The sequence below is a fragment of the Acomys minous genome, assembly GCF_964271855.1.
Source record: "Acomys minous genome assembly, chromosome: 5".
Lineage (NCBI taxonomy): Eukaryota > Metazoa > Chordata > Mammalia > Rodentia > Muridae > Acomys > Acomys minous.
Window position 1 is genome coordinate 104,643,022 of NC_140494.1, and position 26,855 is coordinate 104,669,876.

Sequence of the window (26,855 nt, forward strand, 5' to 3'; positions counted from 1 at the left end):
TACTAACCAGGACCTCACGTCCCTAAGTACTTACATTAGCACTGTCATCACCGTACATCAGACACAGCGCACACTGTCTGTTGTCATCTATGCCTGGGGGTGGATTCAGCTCTGGACTGTCTTCTCGACTCCTATCAGTACCTTAGAACCACAAAGATATGCAGTTAAAATTGGTTTTATGGGAGAGAATTCAGCTTATGCAGTGTATAAAATAAACATGTTCAAAAGGTGTTTACAGTTATGCTATTTGAAATACTTTCTGATATCCAAGTATATTAAATTTAGATTCACCAATCTAGTCATTGGCATCTGGAAAGATAATGGCCAGGCAGGTGATGCACGCCTTTAATCCCAGCAGAGGCAGGCAGACTCCTGTGAGTTTGAGGCCAGCCTGGTCTACAAAGGGAAGCCAGGAACAAGCTAGGACTACAAGAGAAACCCTGTCTCGAAAAACCCACAAACCAATCAACCCACCAAGCAACTAACCAGACAAGAAAAAACAAAACAAAACACTCCAAAGATAATGGCTATTCATTTTGACAACTTACTCAAGATTGGGGGTGTCGGAGGATGTAGAGGCGTGGGCGAGTCTGGTTCTCCAGGTCCTTTGGGTTTGGGAGCTGGAATGATTTTCTTCATTAAAGGAGGCTGCTCAGTGTGGCTGTTTTCCTCTCGCTCCTGCCACTGAGCATAATTATGGTCAAGTGAAGGTGGAAGCACTGCGTTTGGTAACATCCCACTGCTGGAAATAATTGATTCAACAAGTACTTATTGAGTGCCTACAATAAACCTAGAGCCATACAAAACAGTCAACTCTTGATATCAGCAGGTCTTGGACCCACTATGTACAAGCCATTCACAGAATTTAAGAACAAGTCACAGAATTTGAAAACTACCTAACTACACTCAACATTTAAAAAACTGTAATTCTGTTTGGAACAGGGTCTCACAATGTAGCCTCGGCTGGCCTTGAATTCCTTCCAACTGCAGGCATTACAGGTGAGCAGTACCACACCTGGCTCGGTAATAATCTTAACATGTGACCTTTGTGGCTGGGGCTGGATCTCAATGGCACAATACTTGACTAGTGACATGAGGTCCTGGGTTCAACTCCCCAGGACTGCAGAGGGGAAGACCACATGTATAACTTTTGTTTAAATATCCAGAAACAATGGTAACTCTACAAAAAAAAAATCAAAATAGGTTATTGGAATAAAAATTAATGGTTACAGATTAAGAATCAAAAGCAATGGAAGGCAGAGTTTGAACTAAGTAATCCAGAACCCATTCACGCAGAGGCCAATGACATGGTTCCACCACATGTCCATACGCCACACGCAGGTCAAACTACGCTTTTTACAAGACAACAAGTGCAAAAAGGTGCTCACAGCGAACACAAATGTTATTTTTCATTTTGAAACCAGCACAGAAAAAGCATTTCAGCTGGTTGATTTTTAATATTAAAATATGCCAGAAAACCTCAATTTACAAGTATGAGATGTCTGATTTCTCATCAGCTACTTTTACTCACTTGTTTGATACTTTATTTGGCTCCCAAAATCTGGACTTTTTGACACTGAACCATGGAAAAACCCGCTCCATTTGCTAAAAGAAAACAAACAGAATGCAAATGAGAAGATTCTTCACATCAGTGTCTTAGGCAGTATCACGGTAACTGCAGGCCCAGGCGAAGACCCTCTTATTTGGGTAGCCTTACAACTTCCCAGCCTCCTCCCAAAGAGTGGGAGGACAAAACTAACCCAAGAAGCTTTGTATAAACCATAAAGCAAGAAACAGAAAAGAAGGTACGCATAGTGAGCATTAGTAACATGAACTATTAAACTCATTCACCCGAATAAAGAAAGACTTGACCATGCTGTTGGCTTTTTTTATCTCTGGCTGCCCTCCATCTGAATTAATGGCTGCTTGAATGATCTTCACAATGTCATCACTGAACTCCAACTGTATACAAAGATAAAACATCAGTTATTCATAAAACAGTACTATGCTCTCAAAACCACCTCTCCGCCCTCCATCGTCACCCAGCAGAGGGGCCCAACAGAAAATCCAGTCTATACACTGTAATTACTCTCTGAGGCCTTTAGGATCCAGGTCACAATTAACTTGAGGCAATCAAGAGAATCCAGGCTAAAAGGCAAGAATGCAAACAAATGGGCTCTCTCGTGGTAAGTGACCAAAACAGGCTCACAGTTTTTATATTTGTATTCAAACAAAGAAGCAACTCAGTAGCAAATAAGGATGACGCAGTGAACGAGTTCTCCCTATGTATCCTCAAAATCATATCTATCTACAAATGAGTAAGGGAAGGCAGGACATTCATACAGGGGAGACATATTAACTTTGCATTAACATCTTCCATAAGCAGTTTGGTGCTTCCTCGTCACACAAAAATAATTTAAGTAACTCAGATGAAAAACAACTAAAATAATTATTTTAGGTACCACCACATGAACACCCTTCTGAAATGTATAGTTGAAATGACTCCTATTCTGGGGATCCTGAAGCTACATGACACCTCTAAATACAATATAAATCATTCTGAGATTTACTTATATACTCAGCTAAACTCCCAAAGAGTCAAGGAAGATGAAATAAGCACTTGAAACTTAGTCATGTGCTCAAGACATACCACAGATAGGTAGTTGCCCTGGTCCATTTTCCTCTTGACTCCTTCCAGGTCTAAAGGCTGGTGCTCATCCTGCTTGCTGACCTCAGTAAGAACTGGAGGGTCTGGCCCTTCTGGGGAGCTTCGGGAAGGTATGCTTTCCTCTGTCTCGGGGTTTAAGTCTGGAGGCTTGGCGGCCTGTTGACAGGAAAGAGGTTTCTGTTACTGCCACCAATAAAGAGGAACCTGTGCATGTTCTACTGAAACTAGTAAGACGGCTGGCGCTGGAAACAGCACAGACCACAAAGACACCCAGAGATTCCTCAAACAGAATTTAAAGATGGACCTGTTTTCTTTTTTTTTTTTTTTTCTTTTTTTTTTTTTTAAAGATTTATTTATTTATTATTATGTGTACAGAGCTCTGCCTGCGTGTACATCTGCTGGCCAGAAGAGGGCGCCAAGTCACATTATAGATGACAACATGTGGTTGCTGGGAATTGAACTCAGGACCTCCGGAAGAGCAGTCAGTGCTCTTAACCTCTGAGCCATCTCTCCAGCCCGGACCTGTTTTCTAATGGCCTCTGTAGGTAAACATACGAGAGCTGTACTCAACATCTACAAAGGTGGAATAAAAACAGGTCAAAACTGTGTCTAGTCCTTTCAATACAACAGATAGTTGCAAATTTTCCTATATCCAAACTGGGATTTCAGGGGCTAGAGAGATGGCTCAGTGGTGATGACGTGGGTGTGCCATCAGGCCTGACAAGAGTATAGAAAGAAAGAAGTGAATCCTGTATTACACAGCATAGCAACATGTGAGCACAAACACATACATACTCCCCCACATGCACAATTGATAAGAAAGCAGATAAAGCAGCAGCTAGCTGTGCGCTAAGTGCCACACTTGCTCTTCCAGCGGAACTGCTTGTCTTGTCAACGGCCACTTTATATCCTTAGTCCTTACTCTCCAGTCAGAGTAAGTTTTTCCTGATGAGGTTGCTGTCCTGAAGAAGCCCTCCACCGAATCTCCATCAGTGTTGGCACATGAATCCCAAGCCTCCATTTTTTTCCAAGATGGGGAATTACTAAGTAAACCTCAAACTCAAAACAAAAGTGCCACCTCTGCCTCTCACGTGCTGGAATTACAGGCATAATCCACCACACCCAGACCAAACATCTTTTTAATTAAGTGAGGTCTATGAGGATAATCTTCAATTTCTTTTCCACCAAAGGTCCTACTCCTATATGTATTATATATTTATAATATATATTTTAGATTGACTCATTTTGAGTGTTTTTGCCTATGTGTGTGTATGTGCACATGTACATTTGGTGCCTAGCATGAGGGTAATAGGTCCCCTGGAACTGAAATTACAGACTTATGAGCTGGGACTTGAATCTGGGTCCTGCAAAGAACAGTAAGTGTTCTTAACCACTGGGCCATCCCTCGAACCCCAAGGTCCTATTAACTCTAAAAAATTTTCTAATATTATAACCAAGAGAAGAAAAAAATTTCTGTAAAAAGCAAGTGAAGAACAAAGCAAAGCTAAGCAAGCAACAGACACAGCCTTACTCCATCACTAGGTAAAACCACCTAGGTCACGTTCTCAGGGGGAAGAGCCTCGGGCTCACCTGGCGGTATCGCAGTAGGTGACTGGTAGTCCGAGAATTCAGCAGGGCCGTGAGAACCTGCTTCAGGGATGCCTGCAGCTCCTTCTCCAGGGCCAGTCTCCACTCTGCGGGGTGCCGCTCAGTGCAGTTCACACAAGTGTAGGCCACACTTTCTGGCAGATTAGACAGAATCTCATACATCTCATCTAGGAAAATAAAAGCCAGGATGATGAGGGCCTTGGAAGGGCGCGAGAGGGAGGAGAGCTGACTATCCCACTGCCCCACAAAGCTGCACGCTAGGATCTGAGCCAAGCTGTTACCATGGCGGCAGTGGTTGTCAACTTTTTTAACGCTGCCACCCTTTAATACAGTTCTTTGTGTTGTGGTGACCCCAAGCATAAAACTGTTTCCCTTGCTACTTCATAACACAAAGAACTTTTATGAATTGTAATATAAATATCTGTTTTCTGATGGTCTTTGGTGACCACTGTGAAGGGGTCATTCAAGCCCAAAAGAGGTTGTGACCCACAAATTGAAAATCACTGTTTTATAAGATACCACATTTTGACTCCTAAAGGGGATATTATTAATTAATGTGAACTCACGACTAGATAGTAAGCAATAGGTTTGGAGAACCCATAGGGTTTGGTGCCCAGAAAGCTAACTGTTTAAGAGAAATAAACATAAATGATACAATGCTGCTCTACAGTTCTTCCTTATTTATTATCACCTTGATAGGATTTGGGCTCACACTGAGGACAGTGTGTCTGTGAGGGGGTTTCTAGAGAGGTGTAACTGAGGAGGGGGACCTACCCTCAATGGACATGGCATGTATGGCTTAGGGTCCTGAACTGAATGAAAAGGAAAAGGAGAGAGCCAGCTGAGCACTGGCATCACCCTTTCTTGACTTCCTGGTTGGCACCAGAGGGCAAGGCCACAAGCTTTCCCATCACAATGGACTGCAGTCCTCTAGACCGTGAGCCACAAGAAAGCCCTTCTCCCCCACATGGCTGTTCACCAGGTAACTCGTCACAAGGGCAAACAAGAAAAGGAACTAGTATAGCTGCTTGTTCTGGAGACCAAAAACTAAACGACAAAGAACCCAAATGAGACTCCCACAGCCTTAGGCACACAGTGCCCATACATGCAGCACTACAAAGAAACTAAAAACAACAACAAAAGACTCCAACCTTCTGTACCTGAGAGATTTTCACACTTGGAATGGACCCATCGATCACACTTCCCACACTGCATCATCTTGCTCTCATAGTCATCGTCATCGTAGCACTTGTCACACAGAGGGCAGAAGTTCCCTGAAAGCCAAGGTGTTGGCAGTGTTGGAGCCCATGCCAGTACTCTCCAAGCCCCCGGCGTATGTGTGTCAACCTAACTGAAAACCTATTGTCTTCTGGAGTCACTAATCAACACTACCAGAGCGCTACAAGGGGTGTTCACATATCCACAGTAGCGAGACACGTCTGAGCTCTAGCGTGTGATCACAGGAAAGCTTCACCCACACTGCTAATTCTTTTGAGGCACATCTGTAAGGGCCACGAGGTAGATTTTAATGGGAACACAAAGCACTGATGCTGGGTGTGGCAGAAACTCAAAATTGGTGTGGTAGAGGCAGGAGGAGGAGTTTAAAGACAGTGTTGGCTTTATGGGTCTAGTGGGAGAACCAGAAAAGATAATATATCATTTAAACACAATGTTTGGATTCTTAAAGAGGCAACAATATAGGAGTAAGAAATGGTAAATTGAATATTTAATTTTTTTCCTTGTCAGGTCCCAAAGAAGTCCAGGACAAGATTCACTCAGTACCTGCAGCTCCTCTCAGCACTTCTCCCACAGTCCCTACCCTAACAGCTCTAACACAGGGGCTTGCTTTCATGCCTCTTTCCTCAGCTTCTTGGTCTTGTATTGCACCGATGCTCTCTGGGTCCTCCACTCTTGGCCCCTTTGCCTTCTTGGCTCTCTTTCCTCCCTTCCTCTCTCATTCCCTGCACCTACCCCTCCCCCCAAGGTCCAGTTCAGTCTGGACTCTTCCAGATGCCAATGGCTGCACTCTCCCTCGTATCTACAATAAAACCCTTCTCCTCAGCCATGCCTTGGAGCAGTCATGTCCTCATTTTTCATCCACTCCTTATTCTTACAACTTTAATGTTGAACTTTCGTACAGTACTTTCTAAGATTCATTCCTAAGAATAACCTTTAGAATTATCCCTATATTATTTACTATTTAATAAATATCCTTAAGTGGATCTGCTTATTTTACCTAAAGTACCCCAAGCTGGGTGTGGTGGCACGGAGGGAGGGGGAGGGGAAGGGGGAAGGGGAGGGCAATCTGGACTACACAGCAAGACAGTGACTCGAAACAAAGACAGAACAGAGGGAAGGAGGGAAGAGAGGAGAGAAGGAGTCAGGGACGAAGAAATGACAGGAATTCCTTATAACCTTCACTGCAAGTCATTGCAGCTATGAGTTGAATTGTAGCAGTTATTTTCTACAGTGCTAAGGATTGAACGCAGGGCCTGGAAGTCTCTAGGCAAGAACTAACTGAGCCACATTCCCAGCTCTTTCTCTTTCCTTTCCCTTTCCTTTTGAGATAGACCCTTGCTAAGTTCCCAGGGCTGGCCTTCAACTCCTGCCTCTGCATCCTGAGTGCTGGGATTATTGGCCTGTTCTCAAGCCAGACTTCTGCTGCAAATACTGAAATACAATGTTTTCCTACTGCCTGTATTTATTTCTACAATCAAATGTGCACTTAGCACAATTTGGCTTTGCTGTTTTAAAACAATAGTTCCTAATTAGCAGTAATAAAATCTCCCCATGTAAGTTGGAAAGACATTCCAAGTTGGCTGTCTATGTAAGTAAAAAGGCCAGAAGAAGGGGGTGGTGATCCACTTTTAATTCCTGCACTTGGGAGGCTGAGATCTGTGGATCTCTGTGAGTTAAAGGTCACTCTAGTCTACAAAGTGAGTTCTAGGACAGCCAAGATGACAACAGAGACCCTGTATGAAAACAAACACAACACAACAACAAAACAAACAAGAACTCAAAAGAACAAGAATAGACACACTGTGTGCAGAATCACACGGGACATGGCGAGTAATGCTTGGTACTTCGTTCCACGTAGTCCCCCACAAACATCAAATGGACCATTACACATCACTAGGTACCTTTAGCAAAGAGTTTGGCACAATCATGGCACAGTGAAAAATCGTGAGACCACTGTGCATCCCACCCTTTGCCTGGAGTCGTGGATCCACAGCTTTTGCAGCGAACACACTTGGTGCAGATCTGGAAAGGAGTAAAGGCATTCAGCAGGAAGTTCTTGGGATAGTACCCTTGGTTATCTAAAAAGACTTGAAAGGCAATTACTACTGAGATTACTATTAAGCAATTGTTATATGTTAAAAGGGATGTCCTGCTACGGGACACCAGCTTCACCCAGCCACCACAATACTGTGTAAGTAGCACGGTGTGTGTACCCACCCACACTTTCTTTTTCTTCGTGGGTTTGGTGGGGTAGTTTGGTCCCAGGCACTCAGGGTGATAGCTGTTTCGGCACTTGTTACACTCCAGTAGCTGCTGCAGGGAAAGACAGAGAGTACAAATTAAACCACCCTCACCAGAACCTACTACCCCCACTGCGACACTAGAAGGAAAACAGGGAGGCTCCACTACTACCAGTACTAGGTCTACCTTTGTAGCCTGATGCTGTCTCCCACAAACATGGCAGAATTTGCAGCGGCGGCAACACCAGTTTTCCAGCTGGTCCTCCAGAGGGCGCTCATTCTCCTCTAAGCAAAACTTGTGGAAGGGTTCACAACACACTTGGCAATACACAAACTATAGCAAGAAGAGAACACAGCCAGTAAGGGGTGCAGAAAGAAATAGTAACCACATTCTATTTACACACTGTGGGTCCTAGGCATCCACTGGTGACAACCCAATGCACTAAAATGTGAATCTTGCACTCACACAGGACGAACATAAAGGAAACTACACACTGCCCTGCCCACCTTGTTCAATGTATACAGATTTTGTCTCACAGCCAAAACTACTGAAAGTAAGTATAGGGTGACAGTAGTGGTGCACAACTTTAATCCCAGCACACGAGAGGCAGGTGGCACTCTGTGAATTTGAGGCCAGCCTGGACTACAAAGTGAGTTTTTATCTCAAAAAACTGTTGTCTAATATTACCTATGAGATATGTTTAACAATACATGAAGTAAAATATATTTTATTTTTATGCCTGGGTCCCATCCCCCAAATTATCTCATTAAATATAAGTATATACAAATATTCTAAAACTTAAAAGAATAAAAAACCCGAAATACTAAAACATTTATAGTCTCACATACTTAAATAAGGATGGTTGACCTGTATTTAATTTAACGTACGGAATTATGTAGTCACTTGGCAATGCGAACGAATCATAAAATGACAAACAAAACCCAAACCTAAGATTTAACAGGGCAGAGTATGTTGTATACATCTCTAATCCCAGTACCTTGGGGCTAAGGAATAAGATGGAGAGTTTGAAGCTTGAGACTAGGGGCTACACAGAAGACCTTGTCTCAAAAGATGAAACAGAATGTGCTAAATGCAGTATGGGAAACCCCAGGAGGGATATACAAAACTGCAAAGAGAAAGGCGTTGGGCAGGAGGAAACAGGGCAGCTTTAAGTGTTGTTGAGTTTTAATTCAAGTGTGCCCTGAAAAAAAAAATCTGTTTAATCACAGAAGTTGAAGAGCAATAGTACAAAAGCAAGCATTTCCTTGTGGGTGGGGTATGTTTGGATGCAAAAAAGGTGACTATGAAGGGATGGATGTCCTTTGTTCAACAACTGCAGGCTGAACAGTCTCAGTCTGAAGCAACCCCAGCACTTAAAACAACGCTGTTCACAACGGACTCCAAGAAGTTTTCTTCTCAAAGAGTAAACATAGGAGGCGACTCACGCATTTACTAGTGCATTTTTCTCTGTGCCAGGGAATGAAGCCAAGACCCTACACCTGGGAGGCAAATGCTTTACCACTGAGTTTTGCAGGGGCTCACAGTGTGTCTCAAAGCTGGACTTGACCTCACTGTGTACCACACATTGGCCTCAAATCACAATCCTCTTGCTGCTATAAGCCATCATGCCCAGCCTACATACTTTAAAAACATTTACCCGATCAAAGGAAATCATGATTTATGGGTATTTGCAACCTGATATTTCTAACCAGTGATGTTATGGATGGGTATCTGTCTAAACATCAAACTACACTATTATATTTGCCATTATATGCATGTCTTACTACTTTAACCAGGGCTCCATACTAACAGACACTAGAGCTTAAAATATATATTTTTTTTTTTTTGGGTTTTTCGAGACAGGGTCTTTCTGAGTAGCCTTGGCTGTCCTGGACTCGCTTTGTAGACCAGGCTGGCCTCGAACTCTCAGCGATCTGCCTGCCTCTGCCTCCCGAGTGCTGGGATTAAAGGCGTGCGCCACCATTAAAATATTCTTATTATGGGGCTGGAGAGATGGCTCTTGTATAAGAGCCAGGTTTGACTTCCAGCTCCTAAATGTAGTCTCACAACTATCTGTTAACTCCAGTCCCAAGTAATCCAGTGTCCTCTTCTGGCCCCTGCAGACAGGAGGCATGTATATGGTGCACAGAGATTACATGTAGGCAAAACATCCATATAATATAATATTATATATACATATTTGGTAATGCTGGGACTAAAGGCGTGCGCCAATGTGCCTTTCCCCCTTCTATTTCCTAATAATTGCTAAGAGCTTTTTATATTCATAAGTATTCAATATAAAAAACCAACATCAACCCTTCTTATTCTGAAAGTAGTAATTCTCAAGAAAACTAAATTAGCCGGGCCGTGGTGGCGCACGCCTTTAATCTCAGCACTTGGGAGGCAGAGGCAGGCGGATCGCTGTGAGTTCGAGGCCAGCCTGGTCTACAAAGTGAGTCCAGGACTGCCAAGGCTACACAGAGAAACCCTGTCTTGAAAAAAAAAAAACAAAAAAAAAAAAAAAAAAAGAAAACTAAATTAAAGACAGTACTTTTAAAATAAACACGTATCATGCAATTGCTGGGTTAAAGAATATATCATTCTAAAAATAAACACCATTTCCAAACAACTCTCCCAAAAGATAAGACTACTAACTAGTTATATTTATATTGGAAATCTTTTTTCTGTACAATTCTTTATTTTTGTTTTTTGAGGCAGGGTCTCTCTATGCAGCCCTTGTAAAACTCGCTACATTGACCAGGCTGGCTATGAGCTCACAGAGATCCACCTGCCTCTCTATCTGAGTGCCGGGTTAAAGGCGATGCTGCCACACCTGGACCTGCACTGTTCTTTACCTTTTAGTTCCTGGTCACCAGAGGGGTTAGTGACCACCCCACCGCATGTACAATGTTTTTATTTGTCATTTTATGAATCACCTATCTCTACCTTTTGCCGATTTTCTACTTTGTATTTTTCTTTTCTTATGGGATAGGGTTCCTCTGTGCAACAGCCGTGGCTGTCCTGGAACTCTCTTTGTAGACCAGGGTGGCCTCAAACTTAGAGAGATCTACCTGCCTCCACCTTCCAAGTGCTGGGATTAAAGGCATGCACCACTGTGCCTTCCCTCCCCCCCTTTCTTCTATTTCTTAATAATTGCTAAGAGCTTTTTATATTCATAGGTATTCAATATAAAAAAACCAACAGCAACCCTTCTTATTCTAAAAGTAAGAATTCTCATGAAAACTAAATAGATGGAAGTATTTACTACTAGATTCCTTCCTAACATTCCTATTTAAAAAATCCTCAGTAGCTGGCTTAAGCCAGCTAATTACTAAAAAAAAGGACACAGCATAGTGACCCACCAGAGACGAAGAAGCAAGGCACCTTACCTCTACATGCCCACTACTGGCACAGAGAAAGCAAACTACTCTGGGTGTTATGGGAACAGAAGTTAAGATTCCTAAGCCTCCCATCTCCCACACATTTTCTGCTTCACAATCTTCCTGTGGGGAAAGAGACAGAAACAGAAAAATCACTTATGAAAGCTTTACAACGGCAACAAGGACAGAAACATAAGAACAGAGTGACACCAGAATGCCATGAGTGTTTATTTCACTTCCGCTAGTTCAAAAATAAGTAAGTGCTGCCATAAAATATTATAAACTTAGATGCAAACTATTAAAAGTCCGCTACTAGTGCAATTCTACCTAAATGACTCCCAAGATGTACTGAGTCTGGGTGTCCTACACATTGCTAATTAAGCAGCCACAAGTCGGAAACAATCATCTCCCCAGGCACTGCTCAGGGCGCCTGTGCGTCTCCATCAGTCCACAGACTGGCCTCACACCGAGAGGCGCTCACACCCTCGAGTCTTGCTGTTAACTGCGTCTTACTTTCTCTCTGGTCGGTGCTGTTTCTCTTTCCTTTAGAGGCCATACTGCTCAATACAGGCATGCTCACTAAAACAATTTTACCTTGAAGTCCACCCTGATCCTGTGGACTCCATCTGCTGGGATTTTCTGCTTAGAACTGATGCCGTTCGAGAGTGGGTTGAGGATGTTCAAAGTGCCTGCGTTCTCCTGCTTACTCACTGGGGGTGGCTTCTCCTGAGACACAAGACAAACATAGAGGGGGGGGAAAAATCACCTGCCCTCATATTTGCAATAGGCGAGAATACAAATGCCAATTCTTAGGTTTGGAAAACATTTTTCAGGACAAGGAACCTACAGAAGAGAAAGGGAGCTAGGTGTGATGGCTCACTTTGGATGTTGAAGCAGGAGGATTGCTGGAAGTTCAAGGCCAGCTTGAGTTATAGAGCAAGACCCTGTCTCAAGATAAAGGAAGGGTAATCTTCAGGAAATTCTGAAATTCTGTCTCCAGCCACAATAATATAAACAAGGGGCACAGGTAGGGGGTTGCTTTTATAGTCAAATGTTATTAATGTATACAAAGGGCAAAAACCACGCCAGCCAAATGGCTGTTAGAATAAGCTCTACCTACACTACAGCATGCAAGGCCACAATGAACAGGAAAGCAACAAGCGAAAGACAACACCAACCAAGCAAAAAAGCGCTAAAGCCTACAACTCAATTTTGAAAGATTCCACTGCCACCTAAACAGAAGCAGGGGGACAGTTTCACTCAACCAAGAAAAGTCAAGTGAAGGCTTTTCCCTACAGAAGAGAATAAATGCACCCCTAAGGGCCCGCAGACTCAGCCCCTCCTCTTACCTTGTCTTTTGGTTTTTGTTTTACAGGGATACTTGGGCGGGGGGCCACTTTTTTCTGCTTGTTTTGCTCTGGACCTAAAGGATTCAAAACAGATGTTGGTCAGAGGCCAGTGGCTACCCTTAGACTGACCGGCCTGTGACAGAGGGGCATGTGGACAATCTCTAGCTTTCTGGTTTGTATCTGCTTCGGCACTCACCTGCTTCTGGCGGTGGAGGAGGCTGCTTTTTCTTGGGCTCACTTGGGGTGGCCTTGGGAGCTTCTTTTCTCTGCGGTGCTGTGCTAGGTGGCTGAGGGGGGACGACTGGTGCTGGCTGTGCGGCCTGCTTGCTGGACTTCCGGGAAGCTGGAGTTGTGACCTGTTTGGGTTCAGGTGCTGGCGCAGGGGCACTCCCTTCCTCACTCTTTTCTTCCACAGGCTTGCGGGGTGGAGGCTCACTGCTGCTCTTCTTTGGGGCAGGCTCCTCCCGTGCTGGTGGGGCAGCCTTCTGACCAGAGTCCACGGAGCTCTTCCCACCAGTGCTCTCTTTGTTTTCTTTCTTTTCAGTGCTCTTAGACTTTTTCTCTTTCTTTTTCACAGCTGGGAGAACAAAATAAGACCATCTATCCATAAGTGAGAAAAGTTTCAGTGGGGGAAAAAAAAGTACAAGAGTTCTACAACACAGTCTTGTTCTCAGTCTCCTACAGCCAAAGCAGGTACACAAAGTCTCCACAAGGTTGAAGCCATGTTGATCAGGTGATACAGAGAGATTTTATTGGTCTAGGAAATGAGCAGAGCTATAATTTTTACATGAATCTTAAGTAAGTGCCTTAACTATGGAAAATTTCAAACATACCCCAAAATAAAAAGAAGAGTCAAATGAACCCCCATGTACCTATCATCCAGCTTCAACAACCACCAACTCCCCGGGAGAGAGCAGTACTTTAAAAGAAAAACAAAAACAGAAACAAAAACCTAGTATTCTCTTTACACTGTATGACATTAAAGCAAGGAGCATGATGGGAAGACCCTTTCACACCACTACCTTTAGCTTGCTTCTGAAGGGAGGCTTTGGAAGGCATCCACTGCAGATTCTGACATTTTCTCATCCTAGAGCAACAGAAGGATAAAGCTTTAGACAAATCGCTGAGAAAGAGAAGAAATAAAATAAATGCTCACTGGTCTTCAGGAAACAGTCACCAGTCAGGTTCATTCGACAGAACAAGGACTTACTCAGTTTAATCTGGACATTTAAAAATCTTTGGGTGGACATTTTACCCACCTCTAGGATCTAAAAGGACCAAATGTCCTATCTTTGAAATGTTACTCAAATTTCTTATAGTTTGATATGGACTTGTGCACCATACAAATCACCAGTGATTCCTCCCTCCTTCCTCTGCTGCCTGCCTTCTGTCCTTCCTGTTTTGTTCTGAGACAGCACCCAGCACAGCCCAGGTTACACCTCAGCAAAGGATGATCCTGAATTTGATTCCCCTCCTCTGCCACCCAAGTGCTGGTATCTGAGTGAACACCAAACATGATCAGTATTTCTTTATTTTTATTTATTTTTTGGTTTTTTTGAGACAGGGTTTCTCTGGTGTAGCCTTGGCTGTCCTGGACTTGCTTTGAACAGCAGGCTGGCTTCAAACTCACACAGATTCGCCTGCCTCTGCCTCCCAAGCGCTGGGAATAAAGGTGTGTGCCACCACTGCCCGGCTTGATCAGTATTTCTTATAGCCAAATAATTACTGCCAAATATGAGGTTTAATATTCATGTTTACACAGCAGCAACTAAAACTCACAGTCCTTTGCTACTATAAAACTACAGCGGCATCTCATTACTGATATATTTTACCCCTTAGTTTAAATTTAATTTGAAGATTCATACTGCACTGAATCCTCCCTCATCTCTCTACAACTGAATATATTCCTGGCCCCAAACAAAAGTTCTATTTTTGGAACTGGGGAGTGAACAGGTCTCACATGTGTAAGGCAAGCGTCTGCCATGAGCTGCATGCCTTGCTCACATCAAATCCACTGTCACCTCAAAATGTAGTTCATGCACCTTTTTACATTATGTTAATTAAGCTATTTCTTGCCATTAAGGTACCAAACACAAGATTTTTGCTTAATTCCAGGAACCAAAACACACAACTTTTTTTCTTGATATAGTCTCACTGTACAAGTTATTCTTGAGCTCAGCAATCTTCCTGCCGCCCCCTCCCAAGTGCTGGGAATACAGACAGGCACGAACCTCCACACCTAGCTTAGAATAACTTCTTGTCTCTTAGAAACTGTATTCCCTGAGTAAACAACGAAGCATTTTTCAACCATATTTCACATTAATCATCTTAATGTTACTTATTTGGTAAATATCTCTTATGCCAACCACTTTGTAGGAAGCCCAGTTGCCAGAATTTCTGTTTACACAATTCTCCTAATATATTTTAAACAAATCATCCCAGATGACAGAAAGTGTACCCACAGATTGACGGGGAAAGCAGAGTATTTTAAAAGTCTGTATCAAAACCGCCATATGCTGGGCTCAGAGTACTGGACTAGCACATGTGGAGGCCAAGGGTCAAGCTTCAACACTGAGCTATATGAATGAAATTTTTCTTTTTTCCTTTTTGGTTTTATTGAGACAGGGTTTCTCTGTGTAGCCTTGGCTGTCCCTGGACTAACCACCAGGCTGGCCTTGAACTCAAGAGAGTTCTCTCCTCTGGAGTGCTGGGATTGATGGCATGCAGCACCACCGCCTAGCTATAAAAATATTCTACAAGAGTCATAAAGTCAAGCGCAGCACCACATACCTATAACTCTGGGAATAGAAGGCAGGAAGATAACAAGTTAAAGGCAGGCCTAGGATTACCTATGGAGGCCCTAATCTTAAAACTCAAAACAACATTAAAAAACAAGACAAAACAAACAAATCAGAGAGTCCAGAGACTTAGGCAAAAACATCCTCAAAGCTTCCTGAATGCTATAAAGCTAAAAGTGACTCCAAGAGCTGGGAATGGCTCACTGGGTTAAAAAAAAAAAAAAAAAAAAAAGGGAGGGAGGTGGCTATGCAAACAGGAGGATCTGAGTTCAAACCCCAGCATCCATGTTAAAAGTTTGAATGTGGCCACACGCGCCTGTAGTCCCAGGGCTGTTGGAGCTTCCTGACCACAGGCCAGGATCCAGGCTCAGGAACAACAGAGTAAGGTAGGTAGAAGACTCATAGAGTAGGACTCCTTCCTCTGACTTCTGTATGTGCACATGGGAGGATATACACAAATACATACCACACACAGCCACAAACATCGACAATGATGATAATAATGTAAGAAAAAGTGACTTCAGTTAAAAAAAAAGCCTATGTCTACATTTGTCAAGTTTTAAAGATATTATTTTATTCTCAGTTTAATACTTTGAAATTTGCCAGGCATAGTGGTGCATGCCTGTAACCCAAGCGCTCAGGAGGCAGAGGCAGGTCGATCTCTGTGAGTTTGAGGCCAGCCTGGTCTACAAAGCAACTCCAGGACAGGCAAGCGATACAGAGAAAGCCTGTCTCGAAAACTCAAAGCCAACCAACCAAATCCGAAAACCAAAAGAAGAAAGAAAAACTTAAAACCTTTTATTTTACTACTTTATGTGTCTGGGTTTTGTGGCTGCATGCATGTATACACATCATGTGCACGTTTGCTTCCTGTGAAGACCAGAGGAAGACACCATGTTCCCTAGACCTAGAGTTATATATAGAAGGTTGTGAGCTGCCATGTGGGTGCCGGGAATTGAGCCTGTGTCCTCTATAAGAGCATCGGTGCTTTTAATGGCTGAACCATCTCTCCAGCACTGAGTCTGTCAAGTTTTAAAAAGAAACTGTTCAAAGCTACACTGACTGACATAGTAGTCACTAGTCTTATGCAGCTATTTAAAGTAAAAATAATAAAATTAAAAATAGTTTTTTAAAATGTAGTTCTTCATTCACACCATGCCAATGCTCAATGGCCACATGTAGCTGCTGACTGCCATATTGAACTGAGTACAAGAAGGGTGTTTTCATTGGAGATGTTCTATCAGACGGCAGTGCCAAAGAATGCTTACTTAGCTCAAACCTCACCTCATTACAAACTCAACTCTGTAACTAATGGGGAGACTCAGCAGACCAGTGCAACCACACCAGGTTGTCACATCTTTGTGACCGTGAGGTCACCGCCTCAGTGTAAGTCTCACTTACTTGCAGCATTGCTTCTTTATATTGCGGCCACCAAACTTGGGCTTGTCCAAACAATTAGTGCAAACACCACAGTCCTCAGGCACCTGGCAGCCAGGACACTGTCCACACCTCCTTGATCGGCGCCCTTTCTTTACTGGAGGCTCCTGAGGTGCCTTGTTTCTGGTGACAGGCTTAATTGGTTTGATGGGTGGAGCAAGAGGTTCAGCATCTTCAGAGCCAGCAATTGATGACTTGTCTGTGAGAGAAATGTGCCTTTAGTTCCATCGGAACAGCTAATGCCTTCCTGACAGGTCCTCCTTAGATACATTAAACCACATTTGAACTGCACTGCTAGTCAAAATAGAAGAATTTATAATATATCCATACACAGAACTCAGAGGGGTTCAAAATAATTACCTAAATGGTTTTAAATGCCTACACTTTATAGCTTGATGAAAGCAAAAGTCTGACTACTGCATGCGTCTGAGAATTCTCCCTACATGACTAAGACTCCGAGGAGAAAGCACGTAGCATTTCAGAGTTACACGGCGGCCATGAGAACATGCCTCCATCACCGCCTGTAGACAAGCTGTAGGGCAGGCCCAGTCCATCATGGCTGGTGTCACCCCCTAGGCACCCTAGGTTCTGGGTTATATAAGAAAACAAAGGTAACAAGCCATGAGGATCGTGTCAGTAACCAATGGTCCTCCAGGGTCCCTGCTCCACTTCCTGCCTTGAGCTCCTGGTCTGGCTTCTCTTAGTGACGCAGTGTGACCTGAGAATCCTAAGACGAAATAAACCCTTTCCTCCTCGGTTGCTCTTGACCATGGTATTTTATCAGAGCAGCAGTTGAAACCCTAATTGATACAATGCCTCACAGACCTCTAATTCCATGAAGCGTAAGTGGCCAAGGGATCCAAAATCTACTGGTACAAAGAGGTCACCCTCAGCACAGCTGTCTCCAGGCAGGCTCTTAGTGTGGCCAAGACACCAACACTGTTTTTGAGACAGGAAGCGCCTCTGACAGCCTTGACAAATCTTTCTTCTACTGCATGGCAGTCTAGAAAGGCTTGCCCATTCTTTCTTCTTCTCTTTCAGACTTGCGTCACAGCCTGCCAGCTCGCCTGTCCTCTCTGGGCTCCTCACCTTTTCTTTCTGAGCACTCCCTCTAACAATCGTCACGTACGTAAATCTCCTCCAGCTGTGGGTTGTTGTTTTTAATCCAGTCTAGTAAACTATGAAGAGCCTACTGGCATCTGCAGAATAAAAGCAAATAAACACAACTCCAAGCCTGACTTCCCTGGCTTACCATCATTCCCCATGGAAGACAAAATTTTTTCTCGTTCTTCCCATGGTAAGGCACTCAAGGTGGGCATGTCATCAGGAAACACAGCTCGTTTGCGGCCAAGGGCAACAGCAGCTCTTCTGCAGACATGTTTAATCCGGGGTCCTCGAACAGAGGTTTCTGACGAATCACTCTCTTGACCCTGAATATGAAATAAGCCACAAATAAAAACAACTGTGCGTGTTGCGATTACAACTAAGTGAAGCCAAATAAACTTACTATAATCTGTCATCAAAGCATACAGTTCATAACTAACTATTGTAGCCAGTTAGCCAGTATGCCGAAACCAACTCCTTCTGCACCTTAAAATACACAGCAACCTCTATCTATTCTGTCCCCTCTATATCAGTGGAACGTCATCATTTTCTACTTCTCAAAATGCTCCTGGTCCTTGAAGGACCACTGCACAGGTCGCATGTCTCCTCCTCCCCATAACTGAGATGGCTCAAACCTGCCCTGTGAATGGCCCAGGAGACCTGCTTCTAACAGAAAGGCGAGAAGAGTACCTGTGCTTTGGGCTGGTCGGTCTGTTTGAGACTCTTACTCTTCTCGATCTTGCAGAGCTGGGCTTTGGCCTTTTTTAGGAGGCTGGCCACCCTCTTGTCAGTCATTGGAAGCTTGTCTGCCTGAGCCAACATGGAGCCTATGGAGGAAGTGGAATGTTTAACAGTGCTAGATGAAGGAGTGGAAAGGCAGAGGGTTTTCTCCTTCTCCAGGGATGGGGCAGTTGGGCCGAGGTCCAAGTTGTTTCTTTCCAGATTTCCTCTCCCTTTCTTTATAAGTATTTTGGCTTTGACAGCTGTTGTATCCCCAAGAGTCACAGAAGCAATATCAGTCCCAGAATCAAGTGACGAAGACTTCTTCCGCCCTGTTGCTTTTTTGGTAGAAGATGAAGTGCCAACATCTTCTCCAGCAACCTTCTCTTTGGAAACCCGACCCACAGGATACAACGCAGAGCTACTCTGAATTTCTGAGCCCTTTTTCCTTTTCTCTTTCCTCGACTCCCGCTTATTCTCCTTCTCTCTCTCCCGGTCTCTCTCTCTACTCTTGTCCTTCTCCACGCTCTTGTCAGCATCCCGATCTTTGGACCGCTCCTCCGGGGCCTTGTCTTTATTTTTCCCCTTCTCGGTCTGAGGCCCTGGGGTAAACCACGGGAAGAGAGTAGGGCTGTTTGATGAAAATGGCTCTGCTGGGGCACTAGTCTGCTTCCTTGGTCTCTGATTTTTCTCTGTAGATTCCCCAGACTGAGTCAGGGAATGAGAAGGAAAAGTGAAAGTTGGATTTAAGGCACTGGCGGCAAGAGGACTAACAGGAATGCTTAATGAGGAGGAGACAGAAGACGGGGGAGTGAGAGGTGACAGCTCAGAGGTGCTAAGCCTTCCGCTTCTTGTCCTCATGGAGTGAGAAGGTGACCTTGGTTCAGACCGAATTGGACTAAACACTTTCCTTTTCCTTTTCCTATTAGACACTCCCGAAGAGGACGCTCCAACAGAAGTTCGATTACTAGGCAAGGTCACAGACTCGAATATTCTAGAGTGTGCCTCACTTGGAGTAAATCTCGGAGCTCTCAGAATGGGGCTCCTTTTGTGGATATCAAACCTTGTTCCAGAATGGAGTGGTGAAAACAACCGGGCTGAAGTGGCCGTACCAGAAGCAGAAAAACCGGAAGCGAAGCCTACATCCTCGGGAGTAAGCGGAGGGGGTCGGAAATTATCAAATATTGGTTTTCGAATCAGACCTTCTTTGGCATACTTTGCTGAGGAAAAGTACTGTGGCTCTGACCTCGAATGCTTTAAAGAAGTCCACCTAAATGTTGGCTCTCGCAAAATCGATTTCCGCTTCCCTTGCATGGGAGCAGCAGAAGCAGGCAGAAACGGTGATGCTAAGGGGATGGTTGGAGGCATGAGCCACGGCGTGTGGTCAGAGATACTGGAGGCTGGCTGGAGTGGAGGGGGAGGGGAAAGGAGAGGCGGAGGTGGCGAGGAGGAGGGCTGCTGCTGGGGCGCACTTTGTAGAGTTGGTAATTTTTTAGTTGTTCTAGATCCAAAGCTTCTCTCTGACATCGAATACCGTCTGCTTCTCCTCTCGTTACTCTCTTTTTCCGGGGACTGGGAAATAGGCAGTGGAGCATGGACTTCGGGGGTATCGCTCCGCTCTTCGGGAAGTGCCTGGATCTCCTCAGAGGCCTGAGAGTCTGAGGTGGTGTCTATACTGGGGCTGCTAGATCGGGAGGAGTCTGAAGACATCTGAGAGGAGTGCTGGGAAGCCGCACTGGACTTTTCAGAAGATCCACAGGATGTGGCGCTGAATCTACTGTTCGGTGTAGATTCGAGTCGCGCAATTTTAATCGGAGGGTCATAATCCTCATCCTCGATGAATCGTCGTGGGGTTTTGATGATCCTCGAGGAGATGGCACTGACCACAGGCATGATGAACTGCCGGATATTCTTGACCTGCGTCTTCACCTTCCTTCCCTGCAGCTGAGCTGCTTCCTTCTCGATTTTCTTCTGTGCCCCCTTCTTTGCCCTCTGCAGGAGTTGCTTAGCAATTGTTGCATCGGTCCTTTTAGAAGAAGGAATAATCCTGACTGGTTTAATCCTTCGAGGGCTTTGTCTGACAACTGTCTTATCTTCCTTTGTGATTGGGGGTGTTCCTTCCTTGTCTTTCCGGACCTTCTGGGGCTTTTCCAGTTCAGAATTAATGAGGAGACCTGAAGGGGTCTTTATCCGTTCAGCGGATGGAGGCCTCCCTCGCCGTCTTACGATCTGTACCCCCTTCCTTCCTATCTGGAGCTTCCCTGTTTTAAACTTAGACTTGAGAGGAGACAGTTTACCTGCTCTTAATTTTTTAATCTTTGTGGCCTGCTGGAACATAGCAGAAGGAGTCCGTTTAATTTTCTTCAGGCTCTCTTCTTTGCTTCCTTTTGTTAACTCTGAAATGTCCTTTCCATGTGTGATTTTGATTTTTACCCCAGGGAAGGTGGGAGGTCTTCCTCTCTTCTTTTCTATGCTTTTAGAATCTTTCTTCTTGATTTTATCTGCAGATTTGGTCTCTGATTTACTTAGAGGGGAAAACACAGATGGGTCTGAGAGGACAGCTGAATTTCTGTCAGAGCCACTTCTAGGTCTCCCGCGAGGCTTTCGAGGACTAGCTTTAACTGTGTATAGAAATTAAACAATGAAGAGCATATATTTAGCTGTGTTGTTCAGGTGTTAGCTAAGGTGAATATAATTTAGCACAGGCCATTTTGTACCGAACTTGCTGGGACTATTGAGTCAACACTACATCTTAATTGTGGTTAATTTCTTTTCATCAAATATCTGCCTCAAAGAAATTAAGTCAATATTCCACCTGAAAAAAATTATTCAATCACCTTGCTGATACAAAAAAAAAAAAAATCAAAGTAAGGTTTTCAACTGAAGTGACCTAGAAAACAGAAATTCCTATTCCTCAGATGAGCAAGGTTTTTTTCTTTTTCTAAAATCAAATAAATAAATAAATAAAATTTTTGTTCTAAAAAGCCCTGTATCTCATCATCCAGCTCACCAAGAGTGGCACTTAACATGTTTCCAAAGTTGAGAGTGGTATCATTCGTAAGGCCGAGACAGGCCAACCAACAAGTCTGAGGGCAGCCTGGGCTACATGAGTTCCAGATTAGCCTTGAACTATATATACAGAAAGACCTTGTCTCCAAAAAAACCCAAACCAAACCAAACCCAAGATGACCTCAACTCAACCAATACGACAACAACAAACACTCCAACGTTTCAACTTATAATTATGGCTTTGAATAAATTTAAACAACAATATCAACTTTCACGGGAAAAGTTTCCTTCCTGGGCAGCTTGCATTTTTAATCTATTCTGGCAAAGTAAACTAAAGTTTTACTTCGGAGAAAATGCCCATTCATGAGACGTCAATGCAACAACTGTCCTGGGGTATGAGTTTGTCAGTGCAGCAGCCTATGCTATGTGCTCGTTAATCTACTCTTTGCCAGGGCCTCTTTAACTAGTTAGTCCCAAGTTACACAAAGATTTAACCTTAACTGATGTCAAGGTTAAATCAACAATTTATTTAGACAGATCTTCGCTATTGCAAGTAAGTAGAAACAGCTAGGTGTGACGGGGCATCCTTGTAACCCCAGCACTAGGGAAGCATAGGCAGGAAACTACCCATAAGTTCAAGGTCGTCCTGGTCTGCCTATGGGGTTCCAGACAGGAGGGCCACATATTTGAGATCTTGTTACAAACAGGAATTTCCCAAATTATAAAGATGCTGACCTTGCTATGAAGAGAGTTTAAGGAGCAAAACTGCCTGTTAGCACCTAACATAACGTGTACTTAAAAGCATTAGGAACTGGCTCTGGCAGCCAGGCATGACGGCTCACACTCAGGATCCCAGGACTTGTGAAGCAAGGAACGACAGTTACCTCAAGTTCAAGGCTAGTAGTGGGAGCTACACAGAGAGCTCCATGCCAACCTGGGCTACAAAGTAAGACACTGCTCTGGAGCTACTTTCCAACACAACAGAAGTCATCGAAGTCTGCTGGTTGCACTTACTAATACAAACACAAACGCACTCCTCACCATGTAACTCGGGAGACTTCCCATATTAAGAGTTAGCCAGGTGTGATGGTGCATGTCTGTAAGCCCAGTACTCCAGAAGGCAGAGGCAGGCAGGTCTCTGTGAGTTCGAGGCCAACCTGATCTACAAAGCAAGTCCAGGACAGCCAAGGCTACACAGAGAAACCCTATCTCAAAAAAATAAAAAATATTAAGAGTTTACAAATCAGGCCGGGCGTGGTGGCGCATGCCTTTAATCCCAGCACTCGGGAGGCAGAGGCAGGTGGATCGCTGTGAGTTCGAGGCCAGCCTGGTCTACAAAGTGAGTCCAGGACAGCCAAGGCTACACAGAGAGACTCTGTCTCGAAAAACCAAAAAAAAAAAAAAAGAGTTTACAAATCAATTAATCAATTCTTAATATATACTCATTATATAACCAAGGTAATGAACTGTGAGACAGCAGACAGCAATTCATTTAAGTGATACATACCCAGATGCTTTACAACGACCAGCAGAACATTCAAAGTAAACTGATGCCAAACAAACGAAAAAACAAAACAAAACTCACTAGAACATCATTGTGAAAGCTGTGAACTAACTTAAGAGTACAGACTTAACTCCATAACACTGTGGGGCACTTGATGGGGCTGCCCAGAGGACCTTAGCAATTCTGAGAATCATTTCCACATTACTTTTTAAAAGCAGCTTTCACATACAAGTAGAAAAAAGAGCGGAGAAGGGTCTTAACTCCGTTGCTAACTTCTTAACACTCAAGGCCACACACTGGCTCATGTCATTTTTTGTCCTCATTTATCAACTGTAAACGAAGAGTTAGAGTAGAAGGTCCCTAAAGCCCTTTTCTGTATAAAGACTTAAGAATTCACCAACTCTTACAGAAACCACTGCCACCATCTAAATGCAGCTAAGACACTGGCACCAGGAACAACTCTCAACACCATCACTGGGCCACCGGATGTTGTCAGCTTGGGTGTTTAATTAAGTACTATATAACACATAGTGACTCATAAGTGAGACCCAAATCACCACCACTGGGCCACCGGAAGTTGTCAGCTTGGGTGTTTAATTAAGTACTATATAATATGTGGTGACTCATAAGTGAGACCCAAATGTCAGCAACCATCACAAATTGAACAGAGTAAAAGCATCTAACAATAGAATATTTTACTAATCTGCTCATCCACATAAACAAAACCATACAGGAAGTCCAGCCGTTGAAAGGAACCTCGAGTCTTTCCTCCAGCTCAATTATCCTGGCTAGTAAAGGTGAAGGCCACTGCTCATCTTAGGAAACTGCTTGTTGGTCTAGAATTTTGTTGAGAACACTGATAAACAATGCTAATAAATGGAGACATCCACATAATTTTCAGGGTTTTTTTTATTAGTACAGGCTTTTTAGGATTAGGTAAAATAATGTTGTATAGTGGCAACATGTTGTTTCTGGTTCTTTGACAACAGCACACTAAATTTTTTCTTCTTCAAAAAAAGGGGGGAAGGGAGCAAACTTCCCCCCACAAGCATAAATACTACCATAGGATAGAAAATGATAAATTTGACCAGGTTTCCCAAAATAATTCTGTGGAAACCTACCTCCCATGCTCAAGCATTATCCAGAAGAACATAGTGAAAAATTAACTAGCAAGCAGTCAACAGAAACCATCCCAGCCACTCTAGCCCGTCAGTCAGTTCCTGGCCCCAGGGTCGCATATCACCCTTTACCCAAAACCACATTCCCCTGACAGACAGACAGAATGCATAGCTACAACACAAGCTTCACTGGCCATACCTGAGGGAGACCTTGTGGGGCTTCGCACTCTGACTTCTTCATCTGAGCCAAAACCTAAGAACTGCTCATCCTACAACAGAAAAGCATTATTTTAAAATCAGAAGCAAAAACACAAATATGAATAAATCCCGAAGAAATGTCCAGATGAAACAAATGCATTGGCAAATTAGCCTGTACATACCAGTTTTCATTATCCAAGTAGATTCTATAAATAACTGTTAAGTTGCAAAGCACAGACCCAGCCATATAGTTTTATTACACATAATAGCTGTGTAATAACTGAACCATGCATTGGAAGTTTATCTGTGGCAAACAGTAGATAAGGGACAGTCCTAACTCTCAAACTACAGATACAGCCCCAAACCAATAAAGGATAACTTGAATATAAATACACAAATCAGTATAGTGTTAAAAATACACAGCTACAAATAAAATAAGTACGTCTATCTACAAACACATAAGGAATTACATAAACCAGCACTTGGGAGGCTAAGGCAGAGGTTGAGGCCAGCCTGGTCTTTATAATGAGTTCTAGGATAGCCAGTGCTACATAGTGAGGCCCCCTTTCCCTAAAGGCACACCACTCGACCATACAATTTCAACCCTAGAACTTTTTTTGCACTTGAAATCTAGACTGATTCTTAAAATATGCCTTAAAGTAAAAACTCACTCTTCAAAGAGCTACCTGTCACTGTTATGTCAAAGAGCTCTTCCAACTATAAGCTTCAAATCTGTGCTAAGATTCATTCATATTCTCTCTCTCTCTCTCTCTCTCTCTCTCTCTCTCTCTCTCCCTCCCTCCCTCCCTCTCTCTCTCTCCCCACCCACATAAGTTTTAGTAAGTTTACAACCAAACACCTAAGGGAAGTCAAGCTGAAAATGCCCTAAGAAAGATACCAGTATTACACCAGCAGAGAGTGCTCGAGAAAAAGCCTTCCGTGCATCACACTGCACTACTCTCCCCATTGGCTTCTCTTCTGGCGCCACTGCTCACTTTAAACATCTCAGGACAATGTAAGGGGTAACTGTCCTAGCTTCCAGTAGGTCCAGACTTGCTGACAAACCAAAAGATCAAGGCAATGCACACACAGACACAGGCCGAGACAGATACTGACACCCTGCCACACCCCCATGGCATAAGCCCAGCTGAAGAGACAGTGTGCAGGAGACACTGTGTTGCACATAGCCAAGGGGTTCTAGACCCACTCAGTACACATAACTTTCTTCTTCTGTTTCTTTTCTTTATGTTTTGTTTTGAGACAGGGTCTTACTATGTAGACCAGGTTGGTCTCAAACTCAGAGAGATCCTCCTGCCTCTGCCTCCTGAGTGCTGAGACTAAAGGTGTGTGCCACAATGCCCAGCCCAAAACATGTCCTTTCCCTTTTATAGGTTCTTGAGGAGTACAGTATTCCTAGACAAAGAATAGGCAAGAGTTGCAAGACCTGTTCAGTGATGTTCTTCAAGATTTCAACATTTTTCCTAACTGTAAGACAGAAAAAACACTCTAGCCAAGTTGAGCTCTATAAATATTGTTAAATCACATTTGGTATCTGGTGATTTATTGTAAATTAAGCTATCCAATGTTACCCCTAAATGAAATATAATTATAAAAACAATTAACATAGACTTTACTACTCCTAATCAAAACCCTAGGGCAGCTGGCTAGGACCATCCAAGCACTTTCACTATTAAAGTCCATAGCTCTTACTTAGCATTTAAAATTTTTATTTCCTGAGCATGGTGGGAAATATCTTTAATCCCAGCACCCAAGATGCAGAAATGATCCAATTTCTGAGTTTGAGCCAAGGCTACTGCCCTATCTTAAAAACAAAAACAAAAACAGAAACAACAAAAAACTACATAGTGCGACCTCATTTCAAAAAAGTTATCTTAATTTTGTAGTAGTATTTATGAAGTCATAAGAATATTCTTCCCACAAGAGAACTCGAGCCCAAAATAATATTACAGATAATAATAATGTTACATATAAAATTAGTAAAGGCATTAGAAAAATACATGGAAATCTGTGCTTCACAGAATTATGTAAGACTAGGAAAACTTTCCAAAACCAAGTAGTATTTCATTTCCTGGATCTTTTAAAACCATTCACAAAATGTCCCAGCCAGAGCTGTGTTCCAGATGAAAAGCTGAAAAAACACACAATTTCTGCTTCCAAGTAGTACCTAAGGCACGGATGGCAGGTGTAACTCAGCTTTCCTTCCAGAAATAAGTTTCATTAAAATGTTAAATAAATGAGAACAAAATACGACTTAATTCATGTTCCAGAATAAACCTGTGCTTACATCCGGGAATAGCCCACCCTCCTGCTTATATTAGCGCTGGGTAGCCAGGCATGGTGGCGCACATTTTTAATCCCAGCACTTGGGAGGCACAGGCAGGCGATCAGATGGCTGTGAGTTCGAAGTCAACCTGGTCTACAAAAGCGAGTCCAGGACAGCCAAGGTTACACAAAGAAATCC

At 43.4% G+C, this 26,855-nt stretch overlaps 1 protein-coding gene across 6 annotated transcripts in view; it reads right to left on the reverse strand.

Moving 5' to 3' along the window:
• The window catches only part of KMT2A (lysine methyltransferase 2A), an 82,896-nt gene that overhangs the window by 27,261 nt on the left and 28,780 nt on the right, over window positions 1-26,855 (reverse strand). For 2 of the 6 annotated variants that reach the window (XM_084784222.1, XM_084784219.1), the window contains 19 exons: window positions 24,375-24,444; window positions 18,515-21,165; window positions 17,973-18,150; window positions 16,685-16,919; window positions 13,508-13,572; window positions 12,682-13,062; window positions 12,486-12,559; window positions 11,731-11,862; window positions 11,146-11,259; window positions 7,943-8,089; window positions 7,733-7,828; window positions 7,417-7,537; window positions 5,437-5,550; window positions 4,259-4,443; window positions 2,651-2,824; window positions 1,852-1,962; window positions 1,532-1,605; window positions 549-742; window positions 35-141 (listed from right to left, as the gene is read on the reverse strand). In XM_084784222.1, the coding sequence (XP_084640348.1) occupies window positions 35-141; window positions 549-742; window positions 1,532-1,605; window positions 1,852-1,962; window positions 2,651-2,824; window positions 4,259-4,443; window positions 5,437-5,550; window positions 7,417-7,537; window positions 7,733-7,828; window positions 7,943-8,089; window positions 11,146-11,259; window positions 11,731-11,862; window positions 12,486-12,559; window positions 12,682-13,062; window positions 13,508-13,572; window positions 16,685-16,919; window positions 17,973-18,150; window positions 18,515-21,165; window positions 24,375-24,444 (5,223 nt within the window). Of the gene's footprint in view, window positions 1-34; window positions 142-548; window positions 743-1,531; window positions 1,606-1,851; window positions 1,963-2,650; window positions 2,825-4,258; window positions 4,444-5,427; window positions 5,551-7,416; window positions 7,538-7,732; window positions 7,829-7,942; window positions 8,090-11,145; window positions 11,260-11,730; window positions 11,863-12,485; window positions 12,560-12,681; window positions 13,063-13,507; window positions 13,573-16,684; window positions 16,920-17,972; window positions 18,151-18,514; window positions 21,166-24,374; window positions 24,445-26,855 lie in introns of all 6 variants that reach the window. The other 4 variants (XM_084784220.1, XM_084784218.1, XM_084784217.1 and 1 more) reach the window with 4 other exon arrangements.